The sequence below is a fragment of the Periophthalmus magnuspinnatus genome, chromosome 1, assembly GCF_009829125.3.
Source record: "Periophthalmus magnuspinnatus isolate fPerMag1 chromosome 1, fPerMag1.2.pri, whole genome shotgun sequence".
Taxonomy (NCBI): domain Eukaryota; kingdom Metazoa; phylum Chordata; class Actinopteri; order Gobiiformes; family Gobiidae; genus Periophthalmus; species Periophthalmus magnuspinnatus.
In genome coordinates this window covers 1,929,675-1,945,990 of record NC_047126.1, presented here as the reverse complement: position 1 = coordinate 1,945,990, position 16,316 = coordinate 1,929,675, and the positions used below count along the sequence as shown (strand labels likewise).

The window sequence follows — 16,316 nt, the reverse complement described above, 5'->3', positions numbered from 1 at the left end:
ACAGTCACACCCTTTTCTGTTTGTTTAATTAAACCCAAATAGAAACATTCACGACTCGCACTTTTCATGCTCTCGTGTAGTTGCATTACAACCTTCAACTTTTTATTCATTTATTCTTTATTTCAGACAGAAATATTATTCGATCCATATTTATTTTCTTAAAAACATGTGTCTGAGGTTGGATTTATTGCTCCTGATATTTTTTCCTGTATTTTCCCGGAGTCTTTCAGAAGGTAAGTTCCACCTAAATGACATAAAAGTCTCATAATGGAGGTCCTACAGTGTTTACAGTGGAGCTGGAGACATCAGAGCAACTGGAAGGTTCAGTTCATTTGTGACTTTGCTGTAGTTTAACAGAGTGAGCACATTTTCAAAATGAAAAACTCTTCACTCTGGTTGAGATGTTTGTACAAATAAAACTGAACAGATCCACTTGTGTCAGTCACAATCTGAGGGACTTTGGTGCATTTTTGCCTTAAGCTAATTTTCAAACAGTTTTCTGTGTTTTAGCCAAACAAATGACTTTATTTTCCTCTTTACTCTTGGATCTTGGTCAAAAATGGGGACACCTGGGACATGTGTAAAACTGGGACAAATCAATGGTTTTGTAATAAATCTACAGGGACAGGACTCACAGGACTCAGACTAATGAGACTGTTCCAGGTTAAATGAACTTATCCACGCTCTTTTCTGTAGCTACACAAAGACACTTTCCCGTGACATTCTTGTCAGTGCAGTAAAACAAGATTCTTCTGATGTTACCGGAAACAGTGTAATAATATATTTATAAGAAGGTGCTGATGTAATTATTGTGTCACTCCCTAAAATGGAATTACAGAAATTTAAAATGTTAAAAAGAAACAGATTAAAAAGATAAGATACAAATATTTTAACTTTAAAACAAAAGAAATGCAATTTAAAATTACAAACAAGATGTGTCCACTCAGTGAGTTTGTAAGAGGCAGATTTAAAATGGATGTTGACAGTTGTGCATTTTGTGACATTGAGGCTGAGGATTTGGATCATTTCATTTTTATGTTTGACTCTGTTCAAGTTTTTGGTTTGACCTTTAACCCTGGATTCACTCTGAGAGGAGGCATATTGAAAATTTATCACTTAAGGAAATTCTGTTTGGTACTTTTTTGGAGGATTAACTGTGTTATTAACAGTATTATATATTTAGCAAAGCGTTACTTAAATTTAGATTTTTTTAAATCTGTTCCAAACTGTATTCTATGGAGGAGTTTGGACTTTCCTGCAAGTCTCTGAATGCACTTTTGGTATGGTATGGTCTGCTTTTATTTGAAACAGGGACAGTGCACAACATTACATTGACCTTAAAAACAGTAAAGTTGGTGCCAGGTTATAGCATAAATACTAATGTCCACCTGTCGTCCCTGGACAGACTGATGTTTAGTAAAAATAAGTTTGGTGTAGATGGATGAGAAACCTGTAAATCTATGACACATATATCAAATACAACACATCTCACACTCAAATACCACATTTCTAAAAACATTCAGCTCACACACACACTTCCATACCAAATTATTCACACACACAAACACTGAGTTTCAAATATGCAGATGCTCTTTCTTTCACACACATTCACTAATCAGTGCAAATTTGCTTTGATATTAGCCTTTCCTTTGTCACCTGTGCAAACCTTTGAAAACTTGTACACGCTATAATCTCATTTGGCAAAACTATTCCACTGACTCACAGCAACAATCGAGAAAGACGATTTATCAAAAGAAGTCCTACGTTTTGTCTCCTCTAGAGGGCGCCCTAGTGACTCCAGTTGTTTTTCCTGAGCTCAGTGAGACAAACCTTCTTAGAGGAGGACAAGCAATACCATGAATGATTTTAAAAAGTAGACAGATGTTTGCATATATTAACAGATTATTAAAGTTTAGAAAACCACATTTGGAGAGGATCTGACAGTGGTGATACTGTCTGGATTTTTTGTCATGAATCTTTATCACATTTCTACATTGATTCAAGAGATTTTAAAGCTGTTTTTCAGGCCTGCGACCAGCTTGTTATGCAGCAAAGAAAACGTGACAGAATCATAGAATTTAAACACATGTTGGATGCCTCAGTTGTAAGAGACACTCGTGTGTATCTAAAATTTACCAGATTAAATTTTAAGGAATTACACAGTTGTTGTTTTTTTACATGATTCTTAAAGGTTAAGTTTGGATCAAGAGTAACACCTAAGTAAGTAAAATAGTTGACATTTTTAATTTTTTTGTCATTAATATAGATATCTATAGATAATTAATGTGGTAAATTAGTAAACTGGGCGTCAGTTTGTGGTTGAAGCTGTCGACACATGACCCGGGTGACCTATACAGGGACTAACAATCACATTTTTTGATTTGTCTGGATTTATTTGGACAGTCAAGCGCTCCATGACTCCATCTACAGCCACCGTTTGACTCTTAATTACGATGCATTTTAATTGTGCGTCCTCCACCTTTGTTTTTAGGCCTGTTTAATGTAAACAGCTCAAAGCCTTTCCACATCACAGCATCAGCATCTAGTCCCAGACTCAGCTGTAACACGATTTTAAATTGTCTGAGGTTCTCCTTAATATTGTTCTAGTTTTGTTTAAGCTTCTGTCATTATTGTTTTGTTTTTTGTTGGACAGAGGGAGAGTTACTTGTAAAACCTTGACTTTGGAGACTTTGTGCTGCTTTACATTGGAGAGAAAATGAACAGAGGAAAAAAGGACTAACGAGGGTAAGGTTAATAACAAATAAATGTAAGTGAAAATGACTTTTTAAATACACTTAGAGGAAAAGATGATGATGAATCACATCAGACTGTTATAATGTAAATGAACTCTGTAAAAACTTTGAACATATAAACTTAAAGACACATGAAACTCTGAATTATAAGACTAATGAATTTGGAAATGATACAGATCCAGACGGTCACTTTTGTCCTGATGTCATTAATAATTGTAGATTTTATACTGATGATCAATTTAAACGTGTAAATACGAATGGTGCCTTCACAGTAAAACACTTTAATACTATCTACTACTCTACTCTTGAATAAACTGTTCAAACTTGTCTCTTTCTGCTTTTACTCAGAGACCTGGAGAGTGGCGCCCTCTGCTGGAGCTCAGTGTCACCACAGAGGGAGGGGCCACTGACGTCACAGGACCGAAGGTGAAGGTGTGAACGAAAGAGCCGTGTTTTTGAGTCCTGTGCGGAGAGGACGTGGTGAGTTTTTCTTTAACATTTAAAAGAATGAAACAAAGGTGCAGCTCTTCCCTGGTCCAGCTCTGTGTAGATTGGTTTAGTTTGGACTTAGACCAGGTCAAACTTCTAGTCCTTCTATTGTAGAACGAACAGATTATCAAAATGCCAAACTGGGACACACCCGAGTTGTGATGGTGTGAATAAAAGAGTGAAAAGAGACGTTGTCCATTCTCCTCTCACTTTTGGGTCAGTGTATAATCTATAATCCGAGGGACTGTCGGTGCTTTTTTGACTTTTTCTCATTTTCAAACGCGGGTTTCTGTGATTTAACTAAACTAATGACAGTATATTCCCTCTTTACTGTGCGGGGGTCAGACTGGTCAAAAACAGAGACACTCAGGACATTTCTGGTGTAAAACTGGGACAAATCACTGGTTTTGTATAAATCTGCTGGGACAGGGGACAAACTGGGACTGTCCCGGGTCAAGAGGAGCGTGTGGTCACCCTCTCCTATTGGGACCTGCTGTAGACCTCTATAAACATGGTCTAGTCCTGGTTTAGTCCTGGTCTAGTTCTGCTTTAGTCCTGGTCTTGTCCTGGTCTAGTCCTGGTCTAGTCCTGGTCTAGTCCTGGTCTAGTCCTGGTCTAGTCCTGGTCTAGTCCTGGTTTAGTCCTGGTTTAGTCCTGGTTTAGTCCTGGTCTAGTCCTGGTCTAGTCCTTGTTTAGTCCTGGTTTAGTCCTGGTTTAGTCCTGGTTTAGTCCTGGTTTAGTCCTGGTTTAGTCCTGGTCTAGTCCTGGTCTAGTCCTTGTTTAGTCCTGGTTTAGTCCTGGTTTAGTCCTGGTTTAGTCCTGGTTTAGTCCTGGTTTAGTCCTGGTTTAGTCCTGGTTTAGTCCTGGTCTAGTCCTGGTTTAGTCCTGCTTTAGTCCTGCTTTAGTCCTGGTTTAGTCCTGGTTTAGTCCTGGTTTAGTCCTGGTTTAGTCCTGGTTTAGTCCTGGTTTAGTCCTGGTCTAGTCCTGGTTTAGTCCTGGTTTAGTTCTGTTTTAGTCCTGGTTTAGTCCTGGTTTAGTCCTGGTTTAGTCCTGGGTTAGTCCGTTCACTGTAGGTTGAATATTTGTGATAAAAGTCTCAGTGTAATGTCGTTATGTGACCAGCAGGGGGAGACACAGATCAGACCTCTGGGCGTAGACACATTTCACAGTAACTCCACATCTGAGGCCTGTTGGTAGAAGCAGGTTTAGTTTAAGTTTGGGCTAAGTTCAGGTTTAGTTTGAGGAAACTCAGTTTTGTGCCTCTGAAAAGAGGTTTGGTTTAGTTCAGTGTGAATCACCATGGTAACAGACTCCACACGGCGACCTGCTCTGGACCAGGGTAAGATCTGGTTTAGAGTTAGAAAAACCAACATGGACCAATCAGCCGTGAGCACAGTGCCATTTATAAAACTGCACAGACACAGCTCTGTCTTTACATTTTTAGTTTTATTTCACAAAAGTGGTGAAGGTTCCACAAGTAAAAGTCAGAACAGGCAAAGTAAATATTACATATGAAATATAAATGAAATAAATAAATACATAATAAAAATACATGAAAACATTGTGTTCAAATGGACTCTTCTGATTCCAGAACCTACAACATGGACCCACCTGGACCTGGTCCCGGGTCTAAACCCAGACCTGCTCCCAGCTCTGTGTCTCTGAAAAGTGACCGGTCCAAAGACCCTCCTCTTAACTTTAGAGAGGCTCCTCCTGAAGACCAGAGGTAAGACTGTCATTTTAACAGGTCTTTTCACACAGAGACCAAAGTGAGTAGGGCTGTTACTGTAGGCCTCCTCAGTCAGATCTTCTTTGTCCTGTGCTCCAGAGGGTCAGACTTACACAGACAGAAGTTTAAACTCCAGCAGAACACATGGGCTCCACCTCTCTACACTGGCCCTGGGGACTAGCACTGACAGGACACTCTCTCTGAGCTCAGAATGAGCTCGAGAGGGGCCAGATCGGTGAGAACGTAAATGGCTTCTCAAGAGTCCTGAAGGTTAAAGGTCAGGATGTAATACTTTTATGAAACAGTTGACGACTCTGCTGTTTCATTCAAATATCCCCTGCAGCTCAGTATTGACACTTAACATTTCTTTTTCTTTTTTTAAATGAATTTTAGTGTTTAACTGGTGAAGACTTTTAACATCAGCATTTTTCTACTCTCAACATCCATTCACATAATTTCCACCATAACACAGAACACATAACACAAAAGGAACAAAAGGGAGTGACCACCCAAAGTAAACTTAAAATAAACAACAATCTTCCATTTTGTCATATTCTTATATAAAATCTAATAAAAATTGGGCATTTCTAGATTTACATATTCCGCCCACTTCTCCCAACAGGACACAAATCAATCTTGCCTGTCATTCACCAACGCCGTCATCTCCTCCATTCGATAAATGTCCAATACAATTTCCCGCCACATTGTCAAATTAGGTCCTTCCCGTGCCAACCATTTCTTTGTTATAGATTTCTTACTTGCAACCACCAAGGAGCCAAACAGGCATTTATCCTTTTTCATCCAGTCCTGTGGTACATATGACACTTAACATTTATAAAAACACAACTTTCAGTGTGGAGAGTTTTGAAGTTTTGGCTGTGGGAACTTCATGACAGAACACGTTCCCCACGCAGTCGTGACATCACAGCAAGTCAGACACTGATCTAACCCGGCGCCTTCAGATCAACGTCATCCACCCATTTATCACTTACACAGTTTATATTCCACGAGGACATTTGATGGAACCAATCTCAAAAATGAAGTTTGTCCAAAACGTTTTGACTAAAGTATCTGGTGCAGTTTGGAAAAACATTTGAAATCAGGCAACGACTCTTCACTTTTAATCTGTACAAAATATAAAACCAAAAGATCAAATGTTTTTGTTGTTTTTGTTCATGAAATTACTCTTGAAGTCATGTTCTGTTTTTGCTTTTTAACAAGAAATAAATAAGATCTTCTAAACAGGAGACATCTCTGTATGTTCTGTTCAAATGGACTCTTCTGATTCCAGCTCCTACAACATGGACCCACCTGGACCTGGCCCTGGGTCTAAACCCAGACCTGCTCCCAGCTCTGTGTCTCTGAAAAGTGACCACTCCAAATTCCTTCCTCCTGAGTTTAGAGAGGATCCTCCTGAAGACCAGAGGTAAGACCTGCTTAATCCAGAGCTCTGGACATGTTCTCAGGACAGCGCCACCTGCTGCTCGTCCTTCATCAGTGCAGACAGTGATCCTGTGTTTGAATGGAGCTACTCTCAGTGTGAGACAGATGAGTTCAGGTGGGACAGGATCACAGGGTCTTCTACAGATTGTACAGAGGTCTCAGAGAATCAGCTGTTCTGAACCTGCCCTGAATCCACCATCAGAGTGAAACAACTGTCCTACAGGAGATGATGAATTTGACTTTTTTCAAGTGCATTTAACCAAAGATCAGCCTTTCTAACATATTTTACCAGCAGCACCCATAGTCTTTAGACCTGAGGCTCAAGTCTTTGTCCATCAGACCTGATGATGTAAATTGTCCCAAAGGCAGCTGGTCCCTGCTCAGAGGGACTCTCCTGTTCACTGTCTCTGTGTGTGGACCTCCTGTACACCCTTGTATTCAGCCCCACTGTGGTGCAAATATAAGAAGGCCACACTGCAAAAGCTCAAAGGATCTTCTACTGATGCCCTCAGAATGCTGCTGGAAAAGCCCAGGGCCAGTAGTGCCAGTCTCCTGTTGTGTCTGGGGTGAACACTTTTCAGGCTCTCATGACAAACCTGATGTTTACATGTGTGTCCTGAGCGTGTGAACTCTGTGGTGGTGATGCTGGTCCCAGGTTTAGTGCTGTGCAGAACCACTGCTCTTTATGGAAACACTGAGCTGTCTTTATGACCCAGTTTGACTCTTGTCTCCTGTTCTTTTATGGACCATGAGTGTGGAACAAATACATGATGATGCATTTATTGTTTTTTACAGGGAGCCAGGCCCAAAGGAGCAGCTGGACGCCATATTCAGGGTGAGTACCCCACGAGCGCAGCATGTGTGGGGTTCTGGGGGTGCTCCTCAGGTACTCTCTTTGACTAAAACTCTTCTCTTATTGTTCCAGCGTCTGGAGGAGCAGGTCCTGAGGTTTGTCCAACAGCAGCTCCAGAGGTTCCACAGGCTCCTGGCCTCAGATTACCCAGAATGCACCGAGAGTGAGGAGGAGGAGAGCAGAGAGGTTCTGAACATCACCCTGGACTTCCTGAAGAGGATGGACCAGGAGCATCTGGCCCAGCGTCTGTTCAACAGTAAGAACCTCCAGATGCCCTCCCTGTGTGTCAGATGCCCTCCCCGTGTGCCAGATGCCCTCTCTGTGTGTCAGATGCCCTCCCCGTGTGTCAGATGCCCTCTCTGTGTGTCAGATGCCCTCCCATATGAATTATTACATGTTTAACTTTATAACTCTTCTGTCTTTAAAGGGAGTAACGTTGGGGTTTGCAGAGACAAACTGAAGTCTGATCTGCAGCAGAGGTTCAGCTGTGTGTTTGAGGGCGTGGCTAAAGCAGGAGACTCTGCCCCCCTGACCCAGATCTACACAGAGCTCTACATCACAGAGGGCGGAGCCTCAGAGGTCAACCAGGAACATGAGGTCAGGCACATGGAGACCACGTCCAGGAGACCGGCCGCTCCAGAGACCACCATCACATGTGAAGACCTCTTTAAACCCCGCCCACACTCACCAGAGCCAATCAGAGCGGTGCTGACGAAGGGCGTGGCCGGCGTGGGGAAAACGGTGCTGACTCAGAAGTTGAGTCTGGACTGGGCTGAAGGCCACGCCCACCAGGACCTCCAGCTGCTGTTCCCGTTCACTTTCAGAGAGCTCAATGTGCTCAGAGACACACAGTTCAGCCTGGTGGGACTGCTGCACCACTTCTTCAGTCCATCCAAAGATCTGTGCAGCTTCCAACAGCTCCAGGTGCTCTTCATCTTTGACGGTCTGGACGAGTGCAGACCTCCTCTGGACTTCAGCAGAACCCGAGTCCTGACCGACCCCACAGAGTCCGCCTCAGTGCACGTGCTGCTGGTAAACCTCATCAGGGGGAGTCTGCTTCCCTCCGCTCGCCTCTGGATAACCACGCGCCCCGCCGCGGCCAATCAGATCCCTGCTGAGTGTGTCTCCATGGTGACAGAGGTGCGAGGGTTCACTGACCCGCAGAAGGAGCAGTATTTCATGAAGAGGTTCAGAGAACAGGCCACAGCCGTCATCTCCCACATCAAGAGCATCCGCAGCCTCCACATCATGAGTCACATCCCGATCTTCTGCTGGATCCTCTCCACAGTTCTACAGAAGCTTCTGGAACAAACGGAGGAACCAGAGCTGCCCCAGACCCTCACACAGATGTACATCCACTTCCTGGTGGTGCAGGCCAAAGTCCAGAACATGAAGTATCACCAGAGATCAGGGGAGGACCTTCACTGGACTCCAGAGACCAAGAAGATGGTGGAGTCTCTGGGAAAACTGGCCTTTGAGCAGCTGCAGAAAGGAAACCTGATCTTCTACGAGTGTGACCTGAGCGAGTGTGGGCTGGACGCTGCAGCGGCCTCAGTGTACTCTGGAGTGTTCACACAGGTCTTTAGAGAGGAGCCAGGCCTGTACCAGGACAAGGTCTACTGCTTCATCCATCTGAGTGTGCAGGAGTTTCTGGCTGCTCTTCATGTCCATCACACCTTCTTCAGCTCTGGAGAGAACCTGCTGGAGTCACCACACTCCTCTGAGAGTCCAGACCCTGAGGCCTTCTACCGCTCTGCTGTGGACCAGGCCTTACAGAGTCCAAACGGACACCTGGACCTGTTCCTGCGCTTCCTCCTGGGGCTGTCTCTGCCGACCAATCAGAGGCTGCTGCAGGGTCTGCTGACTCACACAGGAAGTGACCGGACCAATCAGGAGACAGTAAAGTACATCAAACAGAAGCTGAATGATGAGGGTCTGTCTGCAGAGAGAAAACTGAACCTGCTCCACTGTCTGAACGAGATGAACCACCTCAGTCTGGTGGAGGAGATACAGATGTACATGAGAGGAGGAGATCTCTCTTATAGAGACATGTCTCCTGCTGATTGGTCGGCTCTGTCCTTCCTCTTACTGTCCTCAGACTCAGTCCTGGAGGAGTTTGACCTGAGGAAATACCAGGCCTCAGAGAGAGGTCTCCTGGGTCTGCTGCCGGTGGTCAGAGTCTGCACCAAAGCCCTGTGAGTCCACACTGTATTTAAACTTTATTTTGGGGGGACAGTGGCTCAGTGGTCAGAGCAGTGGTCAGAGGATCGATTCCTGCTCGGGACAAGTTCTGTGGTTGTATCCTTAGGCAAGACACAACCACACCCACCTTGTGTAGTGTGAAAGTGGTGTGTGAGTGATTGTTGTGGTCAGAGGCCGACGGTGCAGCTTCTGTCAGTCTGCCCCAGGGCAGCTGTGGCTACAATAGTAGTTTACCACCACCGAGTGTGGAGTGAATGAATGACTATAGTGTAGCACTTTGAGACGTCTGTAAAGCATCATTATTAAACTCTTGTGTGGTGGTTCTAGTCTCTAATGTCCCTCTCTGTCCTCAGTCTTTGTGGCTGTGGACTGTCCCCTCACAGCTGTGGGCCTCTGGCCTCAGTCCTCAGCTCCTCCAGTCTCACACACCTGGACCTCAGTCACAATGACCTCCAGGACTCAGGAGTGGAGCTGCTGTGTTCTGGACTGAAGAGCGCCCCCTGCAGACTGGAGACGCTCAGGTGAGACGGGTCAATAGTCCCAAATGAAGAGTTTATGAAGTTCTCAAACAGAGGATTTCAAAAGCTCAAAGACGTGTTGAGCTTTTGTCTCCTCTTTAGTTTTAAACTATGAAACCCCTGGATCATTGTTTTATATTTTGTTCATTTTAAACCTCATATTGATCTAAAACGACATAAAGAAACAAGTCTGTTGTCCTTCAATTCAGAGGCAGAACTTTATGTAGGACCGGTGTGGACATGTCCAGTGTTGAGCTGTCCGGGGACAGTCCCCTCTGATATTTATGTCCCCCGTGGACGGCATCATGTCCCAACAGCATTCTGTGTCCACCTCATGTCTCTGTGTTTATTCTCTCCAGCTGATGTGCAGCAGACATCAGTCCCACTGTCATTCTGTCCCTTCTCTCCGTTCAGAGATCTGCACAAACTTTACATCAGTCCTTTTCCCTGCAGTCACTTCTCTGAGCGCTGAGGTTTTCACCTTTTGCTGTTGTAACGCGGGGCACAGCGAGCAGTGGGCTCTGGGTTTAGGAGCAGACGTGGATAAACACATGCACGGGCAGATCAGGGCCACTGGGGTTAAACCATTACAGTCTTTTTCTACTTGTGCCAAGCTACAAAATGCTGTTTATCTGACGACAATGACCTCATAATCTCAGAGAAAAGAGCAAAAGAGTCAGACTCAAACTAAAACGTCACACAGAGTGAAGGAGAGGGAGGAGCCTCAGAGCGAAGGAGAGGGAGGAGCCTCAGACTGAAGGAGAGGGAGGAGCCTCAGACTGAAGCAGAGGGATGAAGGCTGTGATTGCTCCTCAGGTTCCTGCAGATCTTTTCCAGTCTGTCGTGTCCAGTGCCCTGGACTTTGCTGTGGTCTGAGCTTCTGTGTCCAGATAAGAAATACGTCTAAGAGTGAGCTCTAGAGCAGGGGCGGAGCTAAGAGACTCCGGGACTTTGGCACCAACAATAAAACTACTTCATGCAAGAGAGCACATCTAAAACTCACCTGAATACAGGAAATCTAGTCTCTAATGTCCCTCTGTCTCCACAGTCTGTCCCTCTGTGGACTGTCCCCTCACAGCTGTGGGCCTCTGGCCTCAGTCCTCAGCTCCTCCAGTCTCACACACCTGGACCTCAGTCACAATGACCTCCAGGACTCAGGAGTGGAGCTGCTGTGTTCTGGACTGAAGAGTGCCCCCTGCAGACTGGAGACGCTCAGGTGAGACGCTCCCATGATGCACTCTGCCCCCTTGTGTCCACGTGAGTGTAATGCTGTGTCTTTAGGTTGTCTGGATGTCTGGTCTCACAGAGGGGCGGAGCTGCTCTGGCCTCAGCTCTGAGCTCCGCCCCCTCCCACCTGAGAGAGTTAGACCTGAGCTACAACCATCCAGGACCCTCAGCCGAGCTCCTGACCGCTCTACAGGACCAGCGCCCCCTGCTGTCTGTCAGGTGAGACCACCCCCTGCTCTGTTGGTGTTTGTCCTGGTCTCTCTGGTCTCTCTGGTCTCTGGTCTCTCTGGTCTCTGGTCTCTCTGGTCTCTCTGGTCTCTCTGGTCTCTCTGGTCTCTCTGGTCTCTGGTGTCTCTGGTCTCTCTGGTCTCTGGTCTCTCTGGTCTCTGGTCTCTGGTCTCTCTGGTCTCTGGTCTCTCTGGTCTCTGGTCTCTCTGGTCTCTCTGGTCTCTGGTCTCTCTGGTCTCTCTGGTCTCTGGTCTCTCTGGTCTCTCTGGTCTCTCTGGTCTCTGGTCTCTCTGGTCTCTGGTGTCTCTGGTCTCTCTGGTCTCTGGTCTCTCTGGTCTCTCTGGTCTCTGGTCTCTCTGGTCTCTCTGGTCTCTGGTCTCTCTGGTCTCTGGTCTCTCTGGTCTCTCTGGTCTCTCTGGTCTCTCTGGTCTCTCTTGTCTCTGGTCTCTCTGGTCTCTCTGGTCTCTCTGGTCTCTGGTCTCTCTGGTCTCTCTGGTCTCTCTGGTCTCTCTGGTCTCTCTGGTCTCTCTGGTCTCTGGTGTCTCTGGTCTCTCTGGTCTCTGGTCTCTCTGGTCTCTCTGGTCTCTCTGGTGTCTCTGGTCTGTCTGGTCTCTGGTCTCTCTGGTCTCTCTGGTCTCTGGTGTCTCTGGTCTCTCTGGTCTCTGGTCTCTCTGGTCTCTCTGGTCTCTCTGGTCTCTCTGTCCTCTCTGGTCTCTCTGGTCTCTCTGGTCTCTCTGGTCTCTCTGGTCTCTCTGGTCTCTGGTTTCTCTGGTCCTGGTCCTGGTCTGGTCTAAACTGGACTTGTGTGTTTCAGGCTGGATCCTGCTGGAGAGCTCTGGATGGTTCCAGGTCTGATGAAGTGTGAGTCTTTTATTTCATTCACACAGTAAAGTGCTTATAACAGCTCATAGCATTATATTTATTATGTTTTTTCCATCATGTTTTGTCAGTTTTGTCTCTATCGTCTTCACTTTTCTTGTGATAGTTTAACTTGTCTTCTAATAAGGCTGATTTTACAGCCACTTCTTTAGCTTCATCATATTCTTCAGTGTTAAGTCAGTGCACTTTGCTTCTGTTTCCTTTTTCCCTGGTGCATATTTGTCTACAATGCCCAAAAGTGAGCTCATAAAAGTGTCTAAAGAAACCTCGACTTTGTGTCTCTTAGACACATCATTCTAATCAACCACTTCTCTCACAATATTATCACGAGCACATGCTTTATAAAACCTTTTGTATTTCAAATGTGCCTTCACTTTAGGGACTTTAACTGTCTTTGTGACTGCCATGAGTTTATGGAGGCTGAATCCAACAGGTACTGACTTAAAGTCTTTACTGTGGAACATTAGTGCAGATGTGGTCACTACATGGGGCTGTTGGAAAGTCGAGGTTGTTGGGAAAATTCTTGTATGAAGATGAACAGTTTGAGTTGACACTTAACATCTGAAGCTTTGTCACAGATTTGACCTAAACATGTCAGAGCTCGTGCTTGAGTCACACATTACTTCATAATCATAACTATATTGGTGCTAACGGTGCAAAGACACAGGAACTGACCAATTCACAACAAGCTGCTATTTGTCTACTGCAAATAAACTAAGTGCATAATGTGCATCTGCAACTACAGTAATAATAATAATAATAATAATAATAATAATAATAATAATAATAATAATAATAATAATAATAATAATAATAATACAATAACTTGTGCTGTGTGTGCTGCTCTGCTGGTTCTGGTCTTGGTTCAGTGTAAAAATGCAGAAAAAGATTTGGTTCTTTTCAAACATGAGATCCTGTTCCAACGATTCACATTAAGGAACCGTTCAGAAGAGTCGATTCTTTGAAAAGAGCCGACTCGTCCCAAAGAGCCGACTCGTTCCAAAGAGCCGACTCGTTCCTAAACGTCTCTAGTTTTGGTGAAGTTTCTCTTTTCACTTGGACGTGAGCAGCAGATGTGACATGTAGAGGTTATTCCATAACTGTTACCTAGCAACCATACTGTAAACAAGGGCCACAACTCATTTACACAATATAAATATGTTTATTATATTTCAAATACATTGAGTTTTACTTTTGCTCACAAACGTCTGCTGGTGAAAGAGTTAAATAGTTTTCATGACAGGTACGATCCCACTAAACCTACAAACAATTACAACAAAATAATAAGATGAAATGTTTTGTGTTTCAGACTCCTGTGAGTTCTCTCTGGACCCAAACACAGCTCACAGACGTCTCCTTCTGTCTGAGGACAATCGGATTGTGACACATGTGAAGGAGGAGCAGGAGTATCCAGATCATGACGACAGGTTCACAAAGTACCCCCAAGTCCTGAGCTGCACTGGCCTGAGGGGGCGCTGTTACTGGGAGGTGGACTGGAGCGGGAGGGTTGATATAGCAGTGAGTTACAGAGGGATCAGACGGAGCGGACGGGAGAGTGGGTTTGGAAACAATGATCAGTCCTGGAGTCTGTGGATCAGAGATGGAGAGTACTGTGTCTGTCACAACAGAAAGTTAACACCACTCCACCGTCTCTCAAGGAGAGTGGGCGTGTTCTCTGGCAGAGTGGGCGTGTCCTCTGGCAGAGTGGGCGTGTTCCTGGACTCTGAGGCTGGAGCTCTGTCCTTCTATGACGTCTCCTCTGATGGAGAACTGTTCCACCTCTGGACCTTCTCCTCGTCCTTCTCTGAGCCTCTGTTCTCTGGGTTTTCACTGTGGACAGAAGGTTCTTCTGTGACTCTGGTGAAAAGAGACGAGACGATGAACTAAACACAAGAGAAACTGTATTTGTCCCACGATGAGACAATGAGAACAACAGATATGCAAGAGAAATAAAACAAAATGGAGCTTAAATGTAACAGTTTAAATTTGACTTTGAATCAAATAAAGACACAAAATACAGAAAATGAGCGACGGGAAAAAACATGTGGAGTTTTACGAGAATAAAGTCGTAATTTTATGAGAATATCGTCTGCTGTGTGAATGAAGAATGAATTGTGAATGTGAATTAAGAATAACACCTATGATCATGATAATAAGGACTAATGATTATTATATATATATAAATATAAACCCAGAGGTACTGTATGAAAATAAAAACAAATGTACTTCTTCTGTTTTGTAACATTATTTGAAATTGTTGTGTTTTCTCTTGTTGTGTATATTGTTACTATTGTACTGCTACTACTACTACTACTACTACTACTACATACTACTACTACTCCCACTACTACTACTACCACTACATACTACTACTACTACATACTACTACTACATACTGCTACTACTACTAATACTACATACTACTACTATTACTATTACATACTACTACTACTACATACTACTACTACTATTATTACTACTACTACTGCATACTACTACTACTACATTCTACTACTACATACTACTACTACTACTACATACTACTACTACATACTACTACTACTACTACATACTACTACTACATACTGCTACTACTACTAATACTACATACTACTACTAATACTACATACTACTACTACTACTACATACTACTACTACTATTATTACTACTACTACTACATACTACTACTACTACTACATACTACTACTACTACTACATACTACTACTACATACTGCTACTACTACTACTACATACTACTACTATGACTACTACCACTACATACTACTACTACATACTACTACTACTACATACTACTACTACTACTACTATGACTACTACTACTACATATTACTACTACTACATACTACTACTACTACTACCACCTACTATTACTACAAACTACTAAATACTATTGAGATTAATGATCTAATTGTCCTTCCTCAAAACCCTATACTCTCTGACCATTTCTTAATTACCTTTCAATTTATACTAAAAGACTATCCAGCCCCACAGAAAAAAACTATAATGAAAAGAACATTATCAGATAAATCGGTTACAGAGTTTAAAGAAATTATTGAGCCATTACTGAAAGATATGTCATGTGACAATGAAAATAATTTTAATCCAATTGTCACTGATCAATTGGTTGACAACAATGCTCACCTTAAAATCTGCTCTCGATGTTGTAGCTCCGCTAAAACAGAAAAGCATTAAACCAAGACCTCCGGCTCCATGGTACACGTTACAGCTCAGGACACTCAAACAACATGTAAGACGCACAGAGAAGCTTTGGCGCCGCTCGCGCTCTGAGCAGTCTCTGAAGGCATGGAAGCTCTGCCTGCTCACTTATAAGGCCGCTCTGCGGAAAGCCCGAACTAGATACTATTCAAATCTAATAGAAGTAAACAAAAATAACCCCAGATTTTTGTTCAGCACTGTAGCCAGGCTGACAAACTCCCACACTGCTAATGAGTCTCTTATCCCCTCCAACATTAGTTGTGATGACTTTCTTCACTTCTTTGATTACAAAATCACAACCATTAGAGACAAAATTAACAAAGCTACTCCAAAAATCAGCTCTGAGCAAATCCAGTCTGTAATGCCAATATCCCACATGGATCCTCTAATAATATTAGATAAATTTACTCCTGTTGATGAGGTGGAGATTACCTCAGTCATCATGTCGTCAAAACCATCAACCTGTTTGCTCGACCCTATTCCAATCAGACTCCTCAAAGAAGCCCTCCCCCTAATAATAGATTCCATCCATAACATATTAAATATGTCGTTAGAAAATGGCTACGTTCCTCAGTCCTTTAAGTTTGCTGTGATTAAACCCCTTTTGAAAAAACCTAACCTAAATCCTGATGAATTAGTCAACTATAGACCTATCTCTAATCTTCCCTTCCTCTCAAAAATTCTAGAACGAGTTGTGGTGAAACAGCTCTGCCGCCACCTGCAGGACAATAATATATTTGAAAAATTTCAATCTGG

General features: G+C 43.7%; 1 protein-coding gene across 3 annotated transcripts; it reads left to right on the top strand.

Moving 5' to 3' along the window:
* The first annotated feature begins 2,688 nt into the window (after positions 1-2,688).
* LOC117379142 (NACHT, LRR and PYD domains-containing protein 3-like) lies at positions 2,689-14,345 on the top strand. Of its 3 annotated transcripts, XM_055222334.1 has the most exons (12): positions 2,689-2,745; positions 3,102-3,233; positions 4,834-4,968; positions 6,263-6,397; positions 7,210-7,249; positions 7,340-7,523; positions 7,695-9,462; positions 9,823-9,990; positions 11,036-11,203; positions 11,269-11,433; positions 12,257-12,303; positions 13,631-14,345. In XM_055222334.1, exons 3-12 carry the CDS (start codon positions 4,844-4,846, stop codon positions 14,206-14,208), a joined length of 3,378 nt encoding a protein of 1,125 aa, XP_055078309.1. In that variant the 5' UTR covers positions 2,689-2,745; positions 3,102-3,233; positions 4,834-4,843; the 3' UTR covers positions 14,209-14,345. The 3 variants fall into 3 exon arrangements, with proteins under 3 accessions (XP_055078309.1, XP_055078316.1, XP_055078312.1); XM_055222341.1 differs by lacking the exons at positions 2,689-2,745; positions 6,263-6,397 and having other exon boundaries at positions 3,173-3,233; XM_055222337.1 differs by lacking the exons at positions 2,689-2,745; positions 3,102-3,233 and having other exon boundaries at positions 6,266-6,397.
* Positions 14,346-16,316: the final 1,971 nt, after the last annotated feature.

Coding starts and splice junctions, on each gene's coding strand:
- LOC117379142 (XM_055222334.1), top strand. CDS start 4,844: ATGGACCCACCTGGACCTGGTCCCGGGTCTAAACCCAGACCTGCTCCC. Junction 7,524..7,694: donor GGCCCAGCGTCTGTTCAACA/GTAAGAACCTCC, acceptor CTGTCTTTAAAG/GGAGTAACGTTGGGGTTTGC. Junction 11,204..11,268: donor TGCAGACTGGAGACGCTCAG/GTGAGACGCTCC, acceptor CTGTGTCTTTAG/GTTGTCTGGATGTCTGGTCT.